This window comes from Dermochelys coriacea, chromosome 11 (genome assembly GCF_009764565.3).
Source record: "Dermochelys coriacea isolate rDerCor1 chromosome 11, rDerCor1.pri.v4, whole genome shotgun sequence".
In the NCBI taxonomy this organism is placed as follows: domain Eukaryota; kingdom Metazoa; phylum Chordata; order Testudines; family Dermochelyidae; genus Dermochelys; species Dermochelys coriacea.
The window spans coordinates 19,094,795-19,114,980 of NC_050078.2; the positions used below are offsets into that span (position 1 = coordinate 19,094,795).

The 20,186-nt window shown below is 42.8% G+C and overlaps 1 protein-coding gene across 23 annotated transcripts in view; it reads left to right on the forward strand.

Annotated features, from left to right (window-relative positions):
* Positions 1-20,186, forward strand: part of R3HDM1 (R3H domain containing 1) — a 177,473-nt gene that overhangs the window by 109,378 nt on the left and 47,909 nt on the right. For 13 of the 23 annotated variants that reach the window (XM_038421246.2, XM_043505042.1, XM_038421236.2 and 10 more), the window contains 3 exons: positions 74-175; positions 12,818-13,081; positions 13,653-13,776. In XM_038421246.2, the coding sequence (XP_038277174.1) occupies positions 74-175; positions 12,818-13,081; positions 13,653-13,776 (490 nt within the window). The remainder of the gene's footprint in view (positions 1-73; positions 176-12,817; positions 13,082-13,652; positions 13,777-20,186) is intronic. The other 10 variants (XM_043505053.1, XM_043505049.1, XM_038421253.2 and 7 more) reach the window with 1 other exon arrangement.

The window sequence follows — 20,186 nt, forward strand, 5'->3', positions numbered from 1 at the left end:
CAGTTTATTCAGGTTTGTTTTTTTTCATTCTTCTCTGGTATTAACTGTTTATATAAAACTGTTACTTCTTCAGCCTATCCGGTTTCTGCAGTCTTCTTCACAGCCTGTTCAATACTCTGCAGTCTCTTATCCACCCCCGCTCCTGCCAGTCTCATCTAGCCAGCAATATACTGTGGTACTATATCTTCTATTCACCTCTTCTCTGCATGGGTGAAAATTGTGTGTGTGTGTGTGTGTGTGTGTGTGTGTGTGTGTGTGTTGTGTGTAACACAAACATTGACTGGTTGCAATGTCAATTGCAGTAAAATAGTACCCAGAGGGAAAATCAGTTCCTAAGATCCTTTGCACCCTACGTGACATTTGAGGGCAGTATATACAATGGAGATGTATATTTTTTTCAATACTGTTGCTCTAATAGCCAGTCAATATTTATTTTATTATGCCCCTTGATTTTTCTCTTTTCCTTCCCCTCTTTCTCAGCTGTTGCTGTCTCTATTTGCTTTCCCTCCCTTAGCCCCTTTTGTTGTTTTTGTATGGCACTTAGTTTTAGCCTCTTTGCCTGAGCAGTAGGAAGAGCTCCACTATGCCTCATATTTCCCCAACATTCTTGCCCAATGAAAAGGAGAGCTCAAGGTGTACTGTCATGTGCACTGGCTAGCTCTCCTTCCCAGCACAGTCTCTTCAGATGCCAGCTCTGGGATTGAGGCCTAAAGTGTTAGGTTTCACAGGAGGTGGGTGAGCAGGTATGCTTCTCTTGATGCCAAAGTTAAGGGATGAGGTTGACTGGCAAGCAGGTGAACTGGAGCTGGAAATTCCAGATATTTTGCAGGGAGACTGCTCTGGATATTTTGATGGCCGATGTGGTCTTTTAGTCATAACAAGGGAAATTCACTAAAATGGCGCCAAATAAGTTTATTAACATATATTCAGTTTAAAAAATCTAGGGGTGTTAATTATGTATAGTAGTAATCTAATAAATAGGGTATGTGGTTACAGTGTGTGTAAAATTATATTACATAGTATTACTTAATAAGCGTAGACATATATGCACACTGATGGGGGGGATAGTCTCCTATAAATGTACCAGAATGAGACTGAAACAGTGAATGTTCATTCAAGTATGCTAATAAAAGCAGGATGATGTAAAATACTTTTTTTATTTTAAATCTCTAAATATAGTTTCAGATGTAGCTGCTGTTAATATCCTTCACCACCTTAATTTTTCACCTTCCCTTTTAAATAGTAGCTTCTTAATCACTTTTTCTATCTTTTTTTGGGGGGGGGTATCCCCTTCCTGTTATGTAGCAATATTGGGAGCCCTTTGCTGGTATTGGCACTGAAGTTCTTAGGTTTCCATTGTCTTTTTCTTCTCCCCAGTACTCTGGGAGTACTCGCCACAGCACACATTCAAGTTAGGAGACTTTTGGTTGTTGTCTTGTAGGTCAGCCTCATGATGATTGGTTTGTTTTGTATAGCACTTTGAAATTGTAAAACACTGTCTAAATAATAATAATTATTATTATAATTATTATAATTATATTATAATTATATATATATATTATATTATATTATTATAATTATTATTATTATTACTACCTCTAAAATGAGGGAGAGATTCATCAAAACATTAGAAGTGCTTTTTCTGTTGAGGATGAGTGTTTTGATTTCAGCTGCATTTCAAGTACTAAACCCCTCCCTTACAGTACCTGAAAGCTTGTGGGTGGTGGGAGATGTCAGTAATCAGTCATCATGCACTGGCATTGTAAACAGTATGAATGGGACAAAAACTATTTCAGCACTGATGCAAAAAGTGCTCTTTAGATTTGGCAGAAGCATATAGTGAATTAAGATAGTGTATCCCATCCATATAAGCAGGTAAACTGTTTTCAACATTGTTTCAGGAGGACCCATTGCTGACAACCATTGTCAGCAACAGATGTATTTGTGAGCATAGAGCAGGCCTTTGAATTTGCAGTCATGTATATTGCAATGTATGTATCACGCTTTTTCAAAGTGCTTTACAAACATTAAGGGTATATCTACACTACAAAATTAGGTCAAATTTATAGAAGTTGATTTTTTAGGAAGTGATTTTATACAGTTGATTGTGTGTGTCCCTACTAAGCACATTAAGTCGGCGGAGTGTGTCCACAGTACCGTGGCTAGTGTAGCCTTTCGGAGCGTTGCGGTGTGGGTAGCTGTCCCACAGTTCCAGCAGTCTCCGCTGCCCATTGGAATTATGGGTTAAGCTCCCAATGCCTGATGGAGCAAAAACTTTGTCGTGGGTGGTTTTGGGTACGTCATCAGTCGCCCCTCCCTCCGTGAAAGCAACGGCAGACAATGGTTTCGCGCCTTTTTTCTGTGCGGATGCCATACTGCTTTCAGCAGGCAGTGTAGTAGAACTGTTAACCATCGTCATCGAACCACCGCTTCTGCTGCAACTCTGCTCTCCTGCTCTTGACTCGATAGCGAATTTCTCCATGTTGGCTGTCATGGGCTCCCGCTTCCGCTTCCGCTGAACTCTGCTCTCCTGAATCCACCTCGCAGGTCGTCAGCCACTGCTTCTGCTGCAACTCCACTTTCCTGCTCTCCTACAGACACCATACTATGGTAAGCGTGCGGCCTGCTTAGCTCAGCTCACTGACACCACTGCTGTTTTGTCCTGGTGCTGCCGGCAGCAGACGATGCAGTAGGTCTGCTAACCATCATCATCCACCGCTTTCGCTGCAACTCTGCTGTCCTGCAGACGCCATACCACGGCAAGCACGGAGCCCACTCAGATCACTGCGGCAGTTATGAGCATTGTAAACACTTCGTGCGTTATCCTGCAGTATGTTCAGAACCTGCAAAACCAAGTTAGGAGGCAACAGCAGCGCGGTGATAAGATAGATGAGGACATGGACACAGACTTCTCTCCAAAGTACGGGCCCTGGCAACTTTGACATCCTGATGGCAATAGGGCAGGCTCATGGAGTGGAATGCTGATTCTGGGCTCAGGAAACAAGCATAGTGGTGGGATCGCATAGTGTTGCAGGTCTGGGATGATTCCCCGTGGCTAAGAAACTTTCGCAGGCGTAAGGGCAATTTCTTGGGACTTTGTGATTTGCTTTCCTCTGCCCTGAAGTGCAAGAATACCAAGATGAGAGCAGCCCTCACAGTTCACAAGTGAGTGGCGATAGCCTTCTGGAAGCTTGCAACGCCAGACAGCTACCTGTCAGTCGGGAATCAATTTGGAGTGGGCAAATCTACTCTGGGGGCAGCTGTGAACCAAGTAGCCAACGTAATCACTGAGCTGCTGCTATCAAGGGTAGTGACTCTGGGGAAATGTGCAGGTCGTCATAGATGGCTTTGCTGCAATGGGGTTCCCTAACTCTGGTGGAGCAATAGACGGAATGCGTGTCCCTATCTTGGGACTGGACCACCTTGGCAGCCAGTACATAAACCGCAAGGGGTACTTTTCAATGGTGCTGCAAGCACTGGTGGATCACAAGGGACATTTCACCAACATCAATGTGGGATGGCCGGGAAAGGTACATGATGCTCGTATCTTCAGGAACTCTGGTCTGTTTGAACAGCTGCAGGAAGGGACTTACTTCCCAGACCAGAAAATAACTGTTGGGGATGTTGAAATGCCTACTGTTATCCTTGGGGACCCCTTAATGCCATGGCTCATGAAGCCATACATAGGCATGCTGGACAGTAGTAAGGAGCTGTTCAACTATAGGCTGAGCAAGTGCAGAATGGTGGTAGAATGTGCATTTGGATGTTTAAAAGCGTGCTAGTGCAATTTACTGACTCGGTTAGACCTCAGCGAAACCAATATTCCCATCGTTATTACTGCTTGCTGTGTGCTCCAAAATATCTGTGAGAATAAGGGGGAGACGTTTATGGTGGGGTGGGAGGTTGAGGCAAATTGCCTGGCCACTGATTACACACAGCCAGACACCAAGAGCACAGTAGGGTGCGCTACACATCTGAGAAGCTTTGAAAACCAGTTTCATGACTGGCCAGGCTACGGTGTAACAGTTCTGTTTGTTTCTCCTTGATGAAAATCCGCCCCCTTGGTTCACTCTACTTTCCTGTAAGCCAACCGCCCTCCCCCCTTCAATCACCACTTGCAGAGGAAATAAAAAGTCATTATTGCTTCACATTCATGCATTCTTTATTAATTTGTCACACAAATAGGGGGATAACTGCCAGGGTAGCCCAGGAGGGGCGAGGGAGAATCATAGAATCATAGAATCATAGAATATCAGGGTTGGAAGGGACCCCAGAAGGTCATCTAGTCCAACCCCCTGCTCAAAGCAGGACCAAGTCCCAGTTAAATCATCCCAGCCAGGGCTTTGTCAAGCCTGACCTTAAAAACCTCTAAGGAAGGAGATTCTACCACCTCCCTAGGTAACGCATTCCAGTGTTTCACCACCCTCTTAGTGAAAAAGTTTTTCCTAATATCCAATCTAAACCTCCCACATTGCAACTTGAGACCATTACTCCTCGTTCTGTCATCTGCTACCATTGAGAACAGTCTAGAGCCATCCTCTTTGAAACCCCCTTTCAGGTAGTTGAAAGCAGCTATCAAATCCCCCCTCATTCTTCTCTTCTGCAGACTAAACAATCCCAGCTCCCTCAGCCTCTCCTCATAAGTCATGTGCTCTAGACCCCTAATCATTTTCGTTGCCCTTCGTTGTACTCTTTCCAATTTATCCACATCCTTCCTGTAGTGTGGGGCCCAAAACTGGACACAGTACTCCAGATGAGGCCTCACCAGTGTCGAATAGAGGGGAACGATCACGTCCCTCGATCTGCTCGCTATGCCCCTACTTATACATCCCAAAATGCCATTGGCCTTCTTGGCAACAAGGGCACACTGCTGACTCATATCCAGCTTCTCGTCCACTGTCACCCCTAGGTCCTTTTCCGCAGAACTGCTGCCGAGCCATTCGGTCCCTAGTCTGTAGCGGTGCATTGGATTCTTCCATCCTAAGTGCAGGACCCTGCACTTATCCTTATTGAACCTCATTAGATTTCTTTTGGCCCAATCCTCCAATTTGTCTAGGTCCTTCTGTATCCTATCCCTCCCCTCCAGCGTATCTACCACTCCTCCCAGTTTAGTATCATCCGCAAATTTGCTGAGAGTGCAATTCACACCATCCTCCAGATCATTTATGAAGATATTGAACAAAACGGGCCCCAGGACCGACCCCTGGGGCACTCCACTTGACACCGGCTGCCAACTAGACATGGAGCCATTGATCACTACCCGTTGAGCCCGACAATCTAGCCAGCTTTCTACCCACCTTATAGTGCATTCATCCAGCCCATACTTCCTTAACTTGCTGACAAGAATGCTGTGGGAGACCGTGTCAAAAGCTTTGCTAAAGTCAAGAAACAATACATCCACTGCTTTCCCTTCATCCACAGAACCAGTAATCTCATCATAAAAGGCGATTAGATTAGTCAGGCATGACCTTCCCTTGGTGAATCCATGCTGACTGTTCCTGATCACTTTCCTCTCCTCTAAGTGTTTCAGGATTGATTCTTTGAGGACCTGCTCCATGATTTTTCCAGGGACTGAGGTGAGGCTGACCGGCCTGTAGTTCCCAGGATCCTCCTTCTTCCCTTTTTTAAAGATGGGCACTACATTAGCCTTTTTCCAGTCATCCGGGACTTCCCCCGTTCGCCACGAGTTTTCAAAGATAATGGCCAAGGGCTCTGCAATCACAGCCGCCAATTCCTTCAGCACTCTCGGATGCAATTCGTCCGGCCCCATGGACTTGTGCACGTCCAGCTTTTCTAAATAGTCCCTAACCACCTCTATCTCTACAGAGGGCTGGCCATCTCTTCCCCATTTTGTGTTGCCCAGCACAGCAGTCTGGGAGCTGACCTTGTTAGTGAAAACAGAGGCAAAAAAAGCATTGAGTACATTAGCTTTTTCCACATCCTCTGTCACTAGCTTGCCTCCCTCATTCAGTAAGGGGCCCACACTTTCCTTGGCTTTCTTCTTGTTGCCAACATACCTGAAGAAACCCTTCTTGTTACTCTTGACATCTCTTGCTAGCTGCAGCTCCAGGTGCGATTTGGCCCTCCTGATATCTTTCCTACATGCCCGAGCAATATTTTTATACTCTTCCCTGGTCATATGTCCAACCTTCCACTTCTTGTAAGCTTCTTTTTTATGTTTAAGATCCGCTAGGATTTCACCATTAAGCCAAGCTGGTCGCCTGCCATATTTACTATTCTTTCGACTCATCGGGATGGTTTGTCCCTGTAACCTCAACAGGGATTCCTTGAAATACAGCCAGCTCTCCTGGACTCCCTTCCCTTTCATGTTAGTCCCCCAGGGGATCCTGGCCATCTGTTCCCTGAGGGAGTCAAAGTCTGCTTTCCTGAAGTCCAGGGTCCGTATCCTGCTGCTTACCTTTCTTCCCTGCGTCAGGATCCTGAACTCAACCAACTCATGGTCACTGCCTCCCAGATTCCCATCCACTTTTGCTTCCCCCACTAATTCTACCCGGTTTGTGAGCAGCAGGTCAAGAAAAGCGCTCCCCCTAGTTGGCTCCCCTAGCACTTGCACCAGGAAATTGTCCCCTACGCTTTCCAAAAACTTCCTGGATTGTCTATGCACCGCTGTATTGCTCTCCCAGCAGATATCAGGAAAATTAAAGTCACCCATGAGAATCAGGGCATGCGATCTAGTAGCTTCCGTGAGTTGCCGGAAGAAAGCCTCATCCACCTCATCCCCCTGGTCCGGTGGTCTATAGCAGACTCCCACCATGACATCACTCTTGTTGCACACACTTCTAAACTTAATCCAGAGACACTCAGGTTTTTCCACAGTTTCGTACCGGAGCTCTGAGCAGTCATACTGCTCCCTTACATACAGTGCTACTCCCCCACCTTTTCTGCCCTGCCTGTCCTTCCTGAACAGTTTATAACCATCCATGACTGTACTCCAGTCATGTGAGTTATCCCACCAAGTCTCTGTTATTCCAATCACGTCATAATTCCTTGACATCACCAGGACCTCCAGTTCTCCCTGCTTGTTTCCAAGGCTTTGTGCATTTGTATATAAGCACTTGAGATAACCTGTTGATCGCCCCTCATTCCCAGTATGAGGCAGGAGCCCTCCCCTCCCAATGGAATGGAAGGACAAGGCCAGACTGCACTTCAGAACTTACTGAATGCCAGCCTTCTGTTGCTTGGGCAGTCCTCTGGGGTGGAGTGGTTCGGTGCCTGAAGGGGGCCCCCCCCCCACATCCTTGGGCATCTGAGTGAGGAGGCTATGGAACTTGGGGAGGAGGGCGGGCAGTTACACAGCGGCTGCAGCAGTGGTCTGTGCTCATGCTGCCTTTCCTGCAGCTCAACCATATGCCGGAGCATATCAGTTTGATCTTCCAGTAGCCTCAGCATTGCCTCCTGCCTCCTCTCATCACGCTGCCACCACCTATTATCTTGCTCCCGCCACCTCTCCTCGTGTTCATTTTCTGCTTTCCTGGACTCTGCAATTGTCTGCCTCCACGCATTCTGCTGAGCTGTTTCAGTGTGGGAGGACTGCATGAGCTCAGAGAACATTTCATTGCGAATGCGTGTTTTTTCGCTTTCTTATCTGCGCTAGCCTCTAGGATGGAGATGATAGGGGGAGCGTTGAAACATTTGCAGCTGCAGGAGGAAAAAGAGACACATTTTAGAGAACAATGGGTAGACTCTTTCATGGTGAATGGTTTCAAACAGCAGCGCGCTCCTTTCCCATACCAAGCACCCGTTGGGTTGGCCATTTAAAAGGAGGGGCTGTGGTTTTCGGTTAACATGCAGCACAACCCCCCTTACACACACACACACACACACACACACACACACACACACACACACACACACACACACACACACACCCCTGCGTGGCTAAAAGTGGGGATGATTTCTTTTCAGCCACAGGCAAACAGCCCAGCAGGATCAGCCACCTTTGAATGTCCCCTTAATAAAATTCCCCTATTTCAACCAGGTGACTATGAATGATATCCCTCTCCTGAGGATAACAGAGAGAGTTAAAGAACTGATGTTGCTTGAATGCCAGCAAACACCAGAACCATATGCTGCCATGCTTTGTTGTGCAATGATTGCAGACTACGTGCTACTGGCCTGGCATGGTAAAGTGTCCTATTATGGAGGACGGAATAAGACTGTCCTCCCTAGAAACCTTTTGCAAAGGCTTGGGAGTACATCCAGGAGAGCTTCAATGACATGTCCCTGGAGGATTTCTGCTCCATGCCCAGACACGTTAACAGACTTTTCCAGTAGCTGTACTGGCTGCGAATGCATCCCAAGTCTTCAGGGAAAATTAATCATTAAACATGTTTGCTTTTAAACCATGTATTGTATTATATTTACAAAGGTACACTCACCAGAGGTGCCTTCTCTGCCTTCAAGGTCCAGGAGCCCGCCTTGGGAGGGTTTGGGGGGGTATTGGATCCAGGGTGATAAACAGTTCCGGACTGTTGGGGAGAACAGGTTCATCCTCCTCATCATCATCATCTTCCTCGTCCCCAAAATCCTCGTCCCTGTTGCATGAGACGCCCCCCTTGCAGGAGTCCATGTACAGGGGTGGGGTAGTGGTAGGGGCACCACCTAGAACTGCATGCAGCTCATCACAGAAAAGTGTGGGGTTCTGACCTGGAGTGGCCGTTTGCCTGTTTGGTTTTTTTGGTAGCCTTGCCTGAGCTCCTTAATTTTCACGTGGCACTGCTGCGGGTCCCTATTATAGCCTCTGTCCTTCATGTCCTTGGAGATTTTTTTCAAATATTTTGGCATTTCATCTTTTGGAACGGAGTTCTGATAGCACAGATTCCTCTCCCCATACAACAATCAAATCCAGTACCTCCCGTTCACTTCATGCTGGAGCTCTTTTATGATTCTGGGACTGCATGGTCACCTCTGCTGATGAACTCTGCATGGTCACGCCACGCTGGCCAAACAGGAAATAAAATTCAGAAGTTCCCAGTGCTTTTCCTGTGTACCTGGCTAGTGCATCCGAGTTGAAAGTGCTGTCCAGAGCGGTCACAATGGAGCACTCTGGGATAGCTCCCAGAGTCCAATACTGTCGAATTGTGTTCACACTACCCCAAATTTGACCTGGTGATGTCGATTTCGGCGCTAATCCCCTGTTGGGGAGGATTACAGAAATCGATTTTAAGAGCCCTTTAAGTCGACAAAAATGGCTGTGTTGTGTGGACGGGTGCAGGGTTAAATCTACCTAGTGCTGCTAAATTCAACCTAAACTCGTAGTGTAGACCAGGGCTAAGTAATACAATAAGCCTATGAGATAAGTATGTATCATTTCACCAGTTTAGTATAGGGAAATCAAATCATGATGGAGATAAATCACTTGTCCAAGGCTGGAATCTGAATCAGAGCCTGGGTTAGAACTTTGCATAATGACAGGTTTCAGAGTAGTAGCAGTGTTAGTCTGTATTCGCAAAAAGAAAAGGGAGTACTTGTGGCACCTTAGACTAACAAATTTATTTGAACATAAGCTTTCGTGAGCTACAGCTCATTTCATCGGATGCATTCAGTGGAAAATACACTGTATGGTACAGTAACTACCTACTTTTAATTTATTTGTAGTTTTATATATAGCTAATGTTTTGATTAATAGTGCTGGAATAGCGCAGATGCCCATTTCTCTAATAAAGAATGTAGATATTCATCTTATTTCATTAAGCTGTGTATAATTAAAATCACTTGATTAATTACTGTTACCTATATATGGGTTTACAGTTCTGAAGGAAGAAAATAATTGCACTCTGAATTTTTTTTGATCTGTTTGTCTGATTTATGTTTAGACTTTAATAAAGCATAGACTGGTGACACGCAGTGAAGATTAGTAACGGATGCAAAGCAGTTCACCAGATCACTGGTTCAAATGCAGGCTGTTCTGGTGCATCCTAAATTTGGTACTGTCTGATGGCTAGTACTCATTCAGCACCGTGAAATGGGTGACGGTCTAAGACAAGAATCTAGATTATAGATGTCAATAACTCCTAAAAAGGCCATTATGTTTGCCTCTTTATTGGTAGTATCATCAAAAAGACAGCGGGTTAAATGGCCCATGGGGATTCAACTACTATATAGTCTCTCTAGGGCAGGGATCGGCAACCTTTCAGAAGTGGTGTGCTGAGTCTTCATTTATTCACTCTAACTTAAGGTTTCGCGAGCCGGTAATACAGTTTAACGTTTTTAGAAGCTCTCTAAGTCTATGTTATATGACTATTGTTGTATGTAAAGTAAACAAGGTTTTTAAAATGTTTAAGAAGCTTCATTTAAAATTAAATTAAAACGCAGACCTTATCAGTTTCGTGCAGTGGTTCTTAACCTGGGGTGCAAGATGCCCTTTCTGGGGGTGCAAGACATGCGAGATTTTTTTTTAGAAGGTAAATCATCGAAAACAAAATTAAGCACAGGCACATACGTACAACTACTTTGTTTCATCAAACGTGTTTATTAACATTATACATTTTTTAACAATTACTGTAATATACAAAGTTTTAAAGTTTAACTTTTCAAGTTTTTAAGCTAATTGTAGTGTAATTTTTGATAAGGTTGCAGAGCGCTGGGCCCTGGTCAGGAGCAGAGCTCTGGGCTGGCTGCCGGTACCCCAAGCCGGCAAGAGGGCTGAGCAGGGCCGGAGGCTTGGACCCCGGCTGGCAGGGGGCAGGGTGGCTGGAACCCCAGACCAGCAGCGAGGTGAGCGGGGCCAGCGGCTGGTATCCCAGGCTGGCAGTAGGCTGAGCGGGGCCAATGGCTGGGACCTTGGCTGGCAAGGGGCCAGTGGTTGAAACCCCAGACCATCAGTGGGCTGAGCTGGGTGGTGGACAGAACCCCAGACCGGCAGCGGCTCCACCAGCTCCTGCCAGCCCGGGTCCTGGCCGTCGGCCCTGCTCAGCTGCTGCCAGCCTGGGGTTCCATTCACTCAGGCCGGCAGCAGGCTGAGCGGTGCCGGTGGCCGAGACCCTGGCTGGCAAAGGGCTGGTGGCTGGAACACCAGACCGTCAGCAGGGCTGGTGGACAGAACCCCAGACTGGTGGCAGGCTGAGTGGCTCAGCCCGCCGCCGGTCTCGGGTTCTGTCCGACAGCTCCTGACAACCAGGGTCCCGGCCACTGGCCCCGCTCAGCCCGTTGCTGGCCTGGGGTTCCGTTCACCCAGGCCGGCACTGGGCTGAGCGGGACCGGCGGCTGGGACCTCGGCTGATAGCAGCGTGCCAGTAAAAATCGGCTCATGTGCCGCCTTTGACATGTGTGCCAAAGGTTGCCAACCCCTGCTCTAGGGTGAACTCTACAGCTCAGAGTTTAGGTAACTTGCACTGCCTCAGCCTACACAGTACAAGTTTTTGGTGAATAAGTATAAGAACTCATGTTTCAGTCTCCTTATGAACCAACTTTCCTCTGTTATGTATTTTTAAAAGCAGACATTGAGATGTTATACCTAAAAACTAAGGGCTAAGCTGGATAGTTGAGTCAGTAAGCATTCTTTAGGACCTAAGTCAATGTTCTAAAAGCCCAAGTTGGCTTATCGTGGCAAATAAAGAGCTAAAAATTTGCTTGTGAACATGTAACAAATTTTCTTAAGTACAATTGAAAACGGCTAATGGTTTCATTAGACGTATCCTCAGCAATCAGAAAAAAGTATTTCGTCATGAAACACAGGATGTAGTTCCGCAAAATACAGAAGTCTGAAAAAGTAAAGAAAATATTTGTATACAATGCAGATGGTTTTCCAAATACTTTTATCACCTTAGCACATGAAGAGCATACATATCAGCCATATGATCTTCCTCAGGACTAACTGAGGAGGGCCAGGTGGCCATAATATAGCTGTGGCATAGTACTTCTGTGTTCTGTTGCCTTTTGGAAAGTCCAGATTTAAGGTGTGAATTGAAGCTTACTGATTAGCAAAAGATGTAGTATTAGTGATTGCCCGTGTTCTTTGGAATGATGATAGCCATATCACTGTTGGATGATGCACCAAATACAGCTACTGTTAGCAACGAGTACTATTTCCAGACCCCAGTATAAACTGGAGAAAAAGTGCTTGGGATTACAATAATGAAGGACTCAGAACATTACTGGTCACTGGCCATGCCTAGCACAATGAGCCCCAATCCTTGACTGATGTTTGTAGATATTACCATAATACATACAAATAATAAATAAGACTACAACATGGACTCATGCAGAACTGAACATTTGTGCCTATTTTGAGGATTAGCAGTTGATCTTGGTATCATATTAGCAGTATTATATACTCTTAGATTAATGGACGGTCTTCTTATTCAAGACTAGTAGCATTATTAACTCAATCTCTAGAAAATCAGATTTTTTTCTTAAATACGGCAAAGCTAAATGCATCCTGTTTTGATTAAACTTTTTCACCCCCCATGTGGAATTAGATCTAAAAAGTTATTGACATAGTTTAAATTGTTTGATTCTAATTCATGGCAATTCTATATTTAACTCTTATGAAAGATAGCCTCCTTTTGAAAGAAAATCTGTTTCTAGCATAAGATGTTAAACCTTTGTTTCTCTCCATTTGTGTGTAACTTCTCCACAATTAACCTTGAATAATTACTGCACTGCTCTTAGCACACTGTTTGTCTATTTTTGTTCTGAAGCTTGCCTTGTCATTCTTTTTTAGTGTTTTAACATATGGTCATTGCACAGGTGCATGTTTTAATTTTTCACTTACTGAAAAATTTACTGAGCAACTATACTCTTCCCAGTTTGAATGTTTGTGAATGTAATGTTTATTATCCTTTTTTTATTATAGCAAGACAACCTTGGATCACAATTTAGCCATATGAGTCTTGCCCGCCAGTCATCTGCTGATGGTGCTGATCCTCACCCCACCATGTTCCAGTCCACTGTAGTCCTTCAACCAACACAACAGTCTGGCTATATCATAGCAACAGCCCCAACTCTGCCACCTTCACAAGGTCAACCAGTCCCTACTCCCAACTATTCTTCATCCAGCCATCCTGTCAACCAGCAAGTGCTGCAGCAACAGGGATATATGCAGCAACCTCTACCGCAGGTACAAAGGGTTTATATTTTCTTCTCAGACAACAATTTTAAAAGATTATCCTTGACACCATTGGTGAACATTTTATATTTCAATGGACTTGGTTAGTAAATTTGATTTTCTTAATTCTGTGGTTTGAAGTCAGTGGCTTCCATTTACTTGAGGAATGAGCAATCATCCAAGCTTCATGCCTATCCATGGGTAACTCTTAAAAACTTAGTTTAGGAAGTACATAGTATCATTAATAGTGATATTTTTAAATTAAATATAACCAAATGTAACCTAATCAAATATAAATTTTATATATTCTCATACTCTGCACATACTTTATTTTGCTTAGTTTTAATATCTACTTTTAAAATTTTTGCTATGAAGACTGGCCTAGGAATCCTAACCGTCATCTTTTTCTTTAATGCCCCTATGTGGGTGCTGAGAAACTCAAACAAAGCAGCAGCTTACTTTGGTGTGACCCAAAGAAAATAGAATTGCCTTTATTTTGTAATTCTTTCAGCATTCAGTGTTTTTGCACTCTACCTTTTATAAACCTAAAAATGTGAATCTCCAAAATGTTGCTCCTTTTTAGATGCCAGCTTGTTATTGTGCTCCAGGCCAATATCCACACTCCAATCAACAATATCGACCAGTTACTTCTGTCCACTACAACACACAGCAAAACCCACCTCTGCCACAGCCAGCACAGCAGACAGGTTTGTAGAATTTTTTCACTACTTCATGTGCTTATGAGTGTTAAAGGAAACTGCTGGTACTGTCAGATATTGAAGTCCCAGTATAGCAACATTTGCTAATGGTGAAGAAATATTTTTTAATTTGTCCAGCTTTGTAGCAGTCCCAATGTGAAGAATTGTGATTGTTCTTTAAATGTGGCATGTGGTCATTAGCTGAAATCATTATACCCTCCTTTGTGTCAGGGATGACTCATTTAAATCACCAAGTGGAAAGCCTTGATTTAAATCATCCACTATAATCAACTTTTCTATTTGTACTTCAGTGTTTTCTAAAGAAAGTTGCATTCACCAACTAAATTTGGTACATCTTTTTGATACTTTGGAGGGTACACTATAAGTATATACACTTATTTAAACAATTATATAACTTATTAATTGTACATTTTTAGTGTATTTACTACATAATAAACTTTTTGCTCATGATTTGAATCGAGCTGCATTAGGATTGTAACTGAAATTTAATTAAACACACAGAACAAAATGATCTTGAATGTGTTGGATACATAAACTTCTTATCAAAACATTTTTCACATTTACAACTAAATGATATGTTAACCAGAAGGATTAACTGAAGTCAGTGAATTAAAATGATTATTTCAGGTCAGGCTGGGAAAATTTTCAGATATGCCTGTGTGAAGATGGTTGGAGCTTAAGTTCCTACTTGTCTAAGTCTCTTGAAAATTAGTCTCTCCTCAGTTACTGTGCTAGTCGCTTGCATTTGGGACCACAGCTTCTGGGTCTCCCACAGAATCAAGTCCTTTAAAGGTAGATGACCTATTGTGCCATATTTATAAAGCTTGACCTCAGAAATTAGAAGACTTTTTTCCCTTATCCTTTCTATATATAAAAAGCAGCTTTTAACTCTAATGGATTCAGCCTATTTGTTTGTTTTTTATTGAAATGTTTTAAGAGATTGCACTAAGTTTAGGCCTTAACATGTTTTGTATTAAATTCCGATTTTAAACAGCTTATTTTTAAAAGAAAAACTTATTATTACTTGAATCCCAAAATAATAAATATCCTATTTAAATTTTTAAAAATGGATTTTTATCCACTGTGCCTTGTGTGCATTTACTTTTTTTTAATTATTCTTTCAACTCTACTTCTCTCAAGGTGCAAAGGCCTAAATGGGGAACATGGTATATAACAAGATCCAATATGAAAAATGCAAATAAGTTATTCACCATGTCACTTGACCCATTAGTATAAATAACTCATCCTGTAAACCACAGCCTCGTTATTCTTTATTTTGTCTTTTTTTTTTGTTTTTGTTAATTTAACTGATTTGTAACTGTAAGGGGGCACCAAACTTGTGTGAGAGTTGATAACTTTGGAACAAAAATGAATGGCATCCCTCAAGTGGAGGGACATTTGAGAAGTAAGTCTGAAAATGTTTAATTTAGAAATTGTGATGTACAAAGGGCTACAAATGAATATTTAGAAAATATTGACACTGTTGTATTTTTCTGCTGTCCCTTTTTGATTTTGAGATGCCATAACTGAGGAGGGACAGCATGATGATGATTTTTCTATATATAATCATTTGTGATTGAAGGTAACAGGTGCCAGACAAATATCACATCCTGATGACTTGAGCCACTTTATATTTATCAAATTCCTCCTCCTGGTTCTGGTAATGGGCTATTCTTCTTCTGTGATTGGATCTTTCTTCTACAAATTCCCACAAGGCTACATTTCTTGGTCTCCTCTTTGTTCATCTTGTCCTTCTAAGTCATTTTTAATCATAGCTATTACTTTTACTCTGATGACTAACTTGTATTGTCACAATTTCTGTGTGGCCAGGTAGGTTGAACTCCAGAAGTGGATTATTTTCTTTTGGCTCAAAGAAATGAGCAGGTTGAGACACCAGGGCTTAAACTTTCAAAAGTGACCAGTGGTTCTGAGAGCCCAACTTCAGACACAAACTCTTTAAAATTGGGTCGTCTTATGGTATTTCGAGTTGGTCACTTAAAAACTAAGGCACCCAAAATTACTAGTTACTTGAAAATTTAGGCCAGAATGCCTGATCCTATTTTACTTGTATTTTAGAGTTTATATAGGTGCTGTAGAATATGGTTGAGTAGGTATAGTTAAAACCCTCACAGCTCCAGAAAACATCTGTATTTCCATATCCAGGTAGACTGTTTCAATCTGCAACTGCCCCAGGATATTGTCTACTCTACCACAGTATATCACCATGCGTTAAGGCTGTTAATTAGATACTACCAATAAATCAAAAACTACCCCTTGTGCTGATACATCTCCCTTTGATCTGTATAAGAAAGAGTTATTCTACAGAGTAACCAGATAAAACAATAATGGGCTCTGCAGAAATGTGTAATAACAATTTCCCTGCTTTTCCAAGTCAAAAAGATGTCTTCTCTAATTCCTTATATTTCAGAGTACCTTTGCTTATGAGGCAGTACTTCAGGTACCGCAAATGAGAAAAGACTTGGATTGGTTAAATTCACTTAAGTGCCTGCTAACGTTACTGGGGATGCAGTGGTTTCTTATAGATTCTACCCACTTCAGATAATTTAGAGTGACACATCGATGGGTTTCATACTATATCTTGGCCACTTTTAATACACTATATTTTTAAAACCTTGAACCACTTCTCCCTTGTCCCCTTTCGTGTCTGTATTGACCAACTAAACTTCTTTCAGCTAAAAATTTTAGATAGAAGTGCTGTTTTTGAGCATGTGGAGTATCTGTTCAAACAACTTTCATTATCTTTATTTCCTTCCTTGAATTAGACTTCCCAGTTGCATCCAGCATCTATAACACTGGGTAACCTCTGACTCTGAACTTTCTACTTTGTCCCAGGTGTCTTAGATCTGCAGATTTGCCTGTTGCCACCTCACAAAACTGTCTATATATGTACTCAATTCTGTCAGCCTAAAGCTTTGTCCATGCATACAGCTCCTTTTCTTATGGCTTGCCCAAGGCTCAGTTATCTGTGGCCTGTCATGTGCACTAATTCATGTAACCAGAAGTTGAGCTACGCTGACGGTTATTATTGTGTTAATTATCTAGATTCTAAAAATACATGCATTAAGTATGAAACCGAAGTAGTAGTAGTAACCACTTCAGTTGTATAGTTACCTATAATTAACCATTAGTTTATGTGTAATATGAAGGCTATCAAGAAGTAGCTCACGAAAGCTTATGCTCTAATAAATTTGTTAGTCTCTAAGGTGCCACAAGTACTCCTTTTCTTTTTGCGAATGTAACTACAGTGATATTAGGTATTATAAAGTATGACATTTTAAATATGTATTTAAAATTGGACTTTTTGTGAGAGTGAATAAATTCCCTTTCTCACTCATGCCCTGGTTAGAGGGGGAAATAGTTATGATAAACAACTTAGAGTGAGGGGGAAATTGAATTATGACAACTTAGTGTGGAAAGGAGTTAGTTTAGATTTGTAAGATTTGTAAGGTTAGATTTGTAATTTCTGGCTATCCAACCTGAAACTTGTATGTATTTGATGCCAGTAAAATAGCACAGCTTAAGACGTCTATTTGTACTTTCTCTGAGCAAGGTGTTCTCATTTCACAGATTGTTTACAGCGTGCTGCTGGGTTTTGGGGTTTGGGCTTTTTTCCTACTTTTAAAGTTATGCATCATGGGCTCAGATTCTATTTACCTGCTGCAGTATCATAAGCTCCAAATTAAGTACAAAGTTGCATGTTATATGAACAAAAATAGGAGATACCAATCCCACCCCCTTTTGTTCATCTGCCTCACGTCTAGGTTATAATGAGACTAAATATGTCGTCCATGCATATTGAACCAATAAGCATGGTTGAGAGGGGATCTCATTAAGATGCTAGAGCATGGGCCAAGGAATGTTTTATTCCTAGGTTTGTGGCTGCCAAGCTGTGTGGCCATGAGCAAGTCATGTGTCCCATTTACCTACCTCTAAAACAGGTATTCTGTCAATACTTCCAAGGAGTATTATGAGGCTTAACTTATGTTTTTAGAGCACTTGGAGATTATTGCAACAAAAGTTCTATGTAAGTACAAAATATTTGGGGGGCGGGGTGGGGCGGTCTGGGTTTCACTGCAACATCATGCACTTTGTAATTTGAAAAGTCACCTTTTGCTAGCCAGGACCTAAAATCAAGTAAAGTAATCGGTTTGCTGTTTTTTCGACAACAGAAAGAGGTTCTTTTTTGTGTGCTTGTCCATATATATATAATAGTGTGTGTGTGTGTGTGTGTGTATATATATATTTTTTTCTACTGCTGTGTGCATGCTAAGTGCATGTACATCCAGTACACTCGAGTTTTGGTTCTTTTGGTCAGCTGTGTCCATTGGAGGTCCTGCCTTTTCCTTGAGTGTCCTTGTGCTTCCAACATCATGGCCTCCTTAGTGCTGGACTCACCACTGTTATCAGCAGTGAAGGTACCTCCTTTGGTACTGACCAACTCACCTATTCCGTTACTGAACAGATAGGGGTATCCAGCCCCATGGCTACCTGTTCAATATGCCTATCAACACCCTCAGTCTTATTGGGCACTGTGGGGATTTCATGAGCCTAGAAGTCTAGCACTGGCATCCTGGTCCAGGGCTAGATCTTTCTTCACCAGCCCAAACTGCAGTGTTGCCAATGGAACAGAGTGGTTAGGGCTTTGATGAGGATTTACGGACAGAGGACCATCGATACCAGTGCCCATCTTGTCCTCATTTCCTGATGAGGCTAGAAGTATATCTGCCTCCAGAAGACTACAAGATGTTCCAGAAAACTGGCTGATGCACTGAAGATTCCAGTGGAAGTTGTCCAAAAAAATTCTCTTAAGCTCCTAGACATTCTTCACACCTCTGTACCTGGACATCTTGCAATTCCCATCAATGAGGGGCTCTTACAGCCAGCTAAGTTATTCTGGCAGACTTTGGCACCAGCATCAAAAAGAACAGATGGCTGATACCAAGCATGTTCCCTTGATATTGAGCAATTTTCCACATAACCTACACCTGAGTCACTGGTTCAACCAGAAAAAGTCAGCAGAAAGCAACACCTTGAGACAGAGTCACAAAAATTATTTGATGTAAAGCCAACAAGTGAGACTCTTCAATTACTAGGCTTTATTGGTGAAGTACAATCATTTTAATTGGGACTCCTCCAAATTCTGTGACAGAATTCCTCAAGATGAGAGAGAGGAGTTTGTCCTTCATCTCAGAGGGACAACTTATTGCACATTCATCACTTCAAGCAGCCCTCAGTGTTGAAAACAAGGCATTCCGATCTATGGCTATATCAGTTGCCATGAGGGGATCCTGTTGGCTCCAATCCTCAGAAATCTCTGAGGAATTACAAGTTACAATTGAGCTGCTTCCATATGAGGGATGTTAACTTCTTAATGTGATGACTGATAAGGCTTTACACTTCTCAAAAGGAAGCTCAGGTGATACTGAGTCCAGAGGGGTATGTCTACACTGCAGTTGAGTGGTGTGATTCCTAGTGCAGGTGGCCAGACTCTCACTAGTTCTGCTCAAGCTAGTGTACTAAAAATAGCAATGTGGGCTAGCTGCCTGTGCCCAGCCAACTTGCTAAGTCTGAGCTTGGGCAGCTAGCCCAAGTTGCTGCCCATGCTGCAGTATCCACAATGCTATTTTTAGCACACTAGTTCAAGCAGAGCTAGTGTGTGTGCCTACTCAGGCTGGGAATTGCACCTCCTAGCTGCAGTGTATCCATACCCTACAAGTCTATACTCCTGCCCTAAAAAAATAAAATAAGCACATTAAGCTTCAGCCACATCAGAGAAAGCCATACTATACCCAGTATAGACAGCCTGAACCATCCAGGGAGTACCATATATTTCAGAGGAGGAAACTATTTGCCTTCATGATCATGTCTTCTCATCAGCTGATGTTACCAAGACAGAGGATTTGGTTGGGAGTAGCATACACCCTCTACTGGATCACCCTCCTATCCCCTCCATTTGGGAATTGTTTGTTGTATTTTTGAGGTCTGGTACACCATAAGTACAGATAGTTAGTGCCTGCAAATTGTAGAAATGAGTTATTCCATCCATTTCCAGACCCTCCCCAATCTCCTGACCACCTTCTTTGTCCCTTTTCAGGGAACTCTCTCTCAAGAGCATGCTGCATCAGGAGGTGCAATCATTTCTAAATCTCAGACCAGTGGGGGAAAAAAAGTCCCTCAGGAACTCAGGAGGAAGAGGTTTTATTAACATTGCTTTCTAATACCTAAAAAGAAGGGTGCTGGCATCCTATTCTGGACCTGAGGCAATTGAACACCTTTATTTGCAAGTTGAAATTCAGGATGGTAATTCTGTTTTCAGTAATTCTGATTCTACATACATACAACTTGTATGCAGCACTCTGCCTCCGAAATGCTTATTT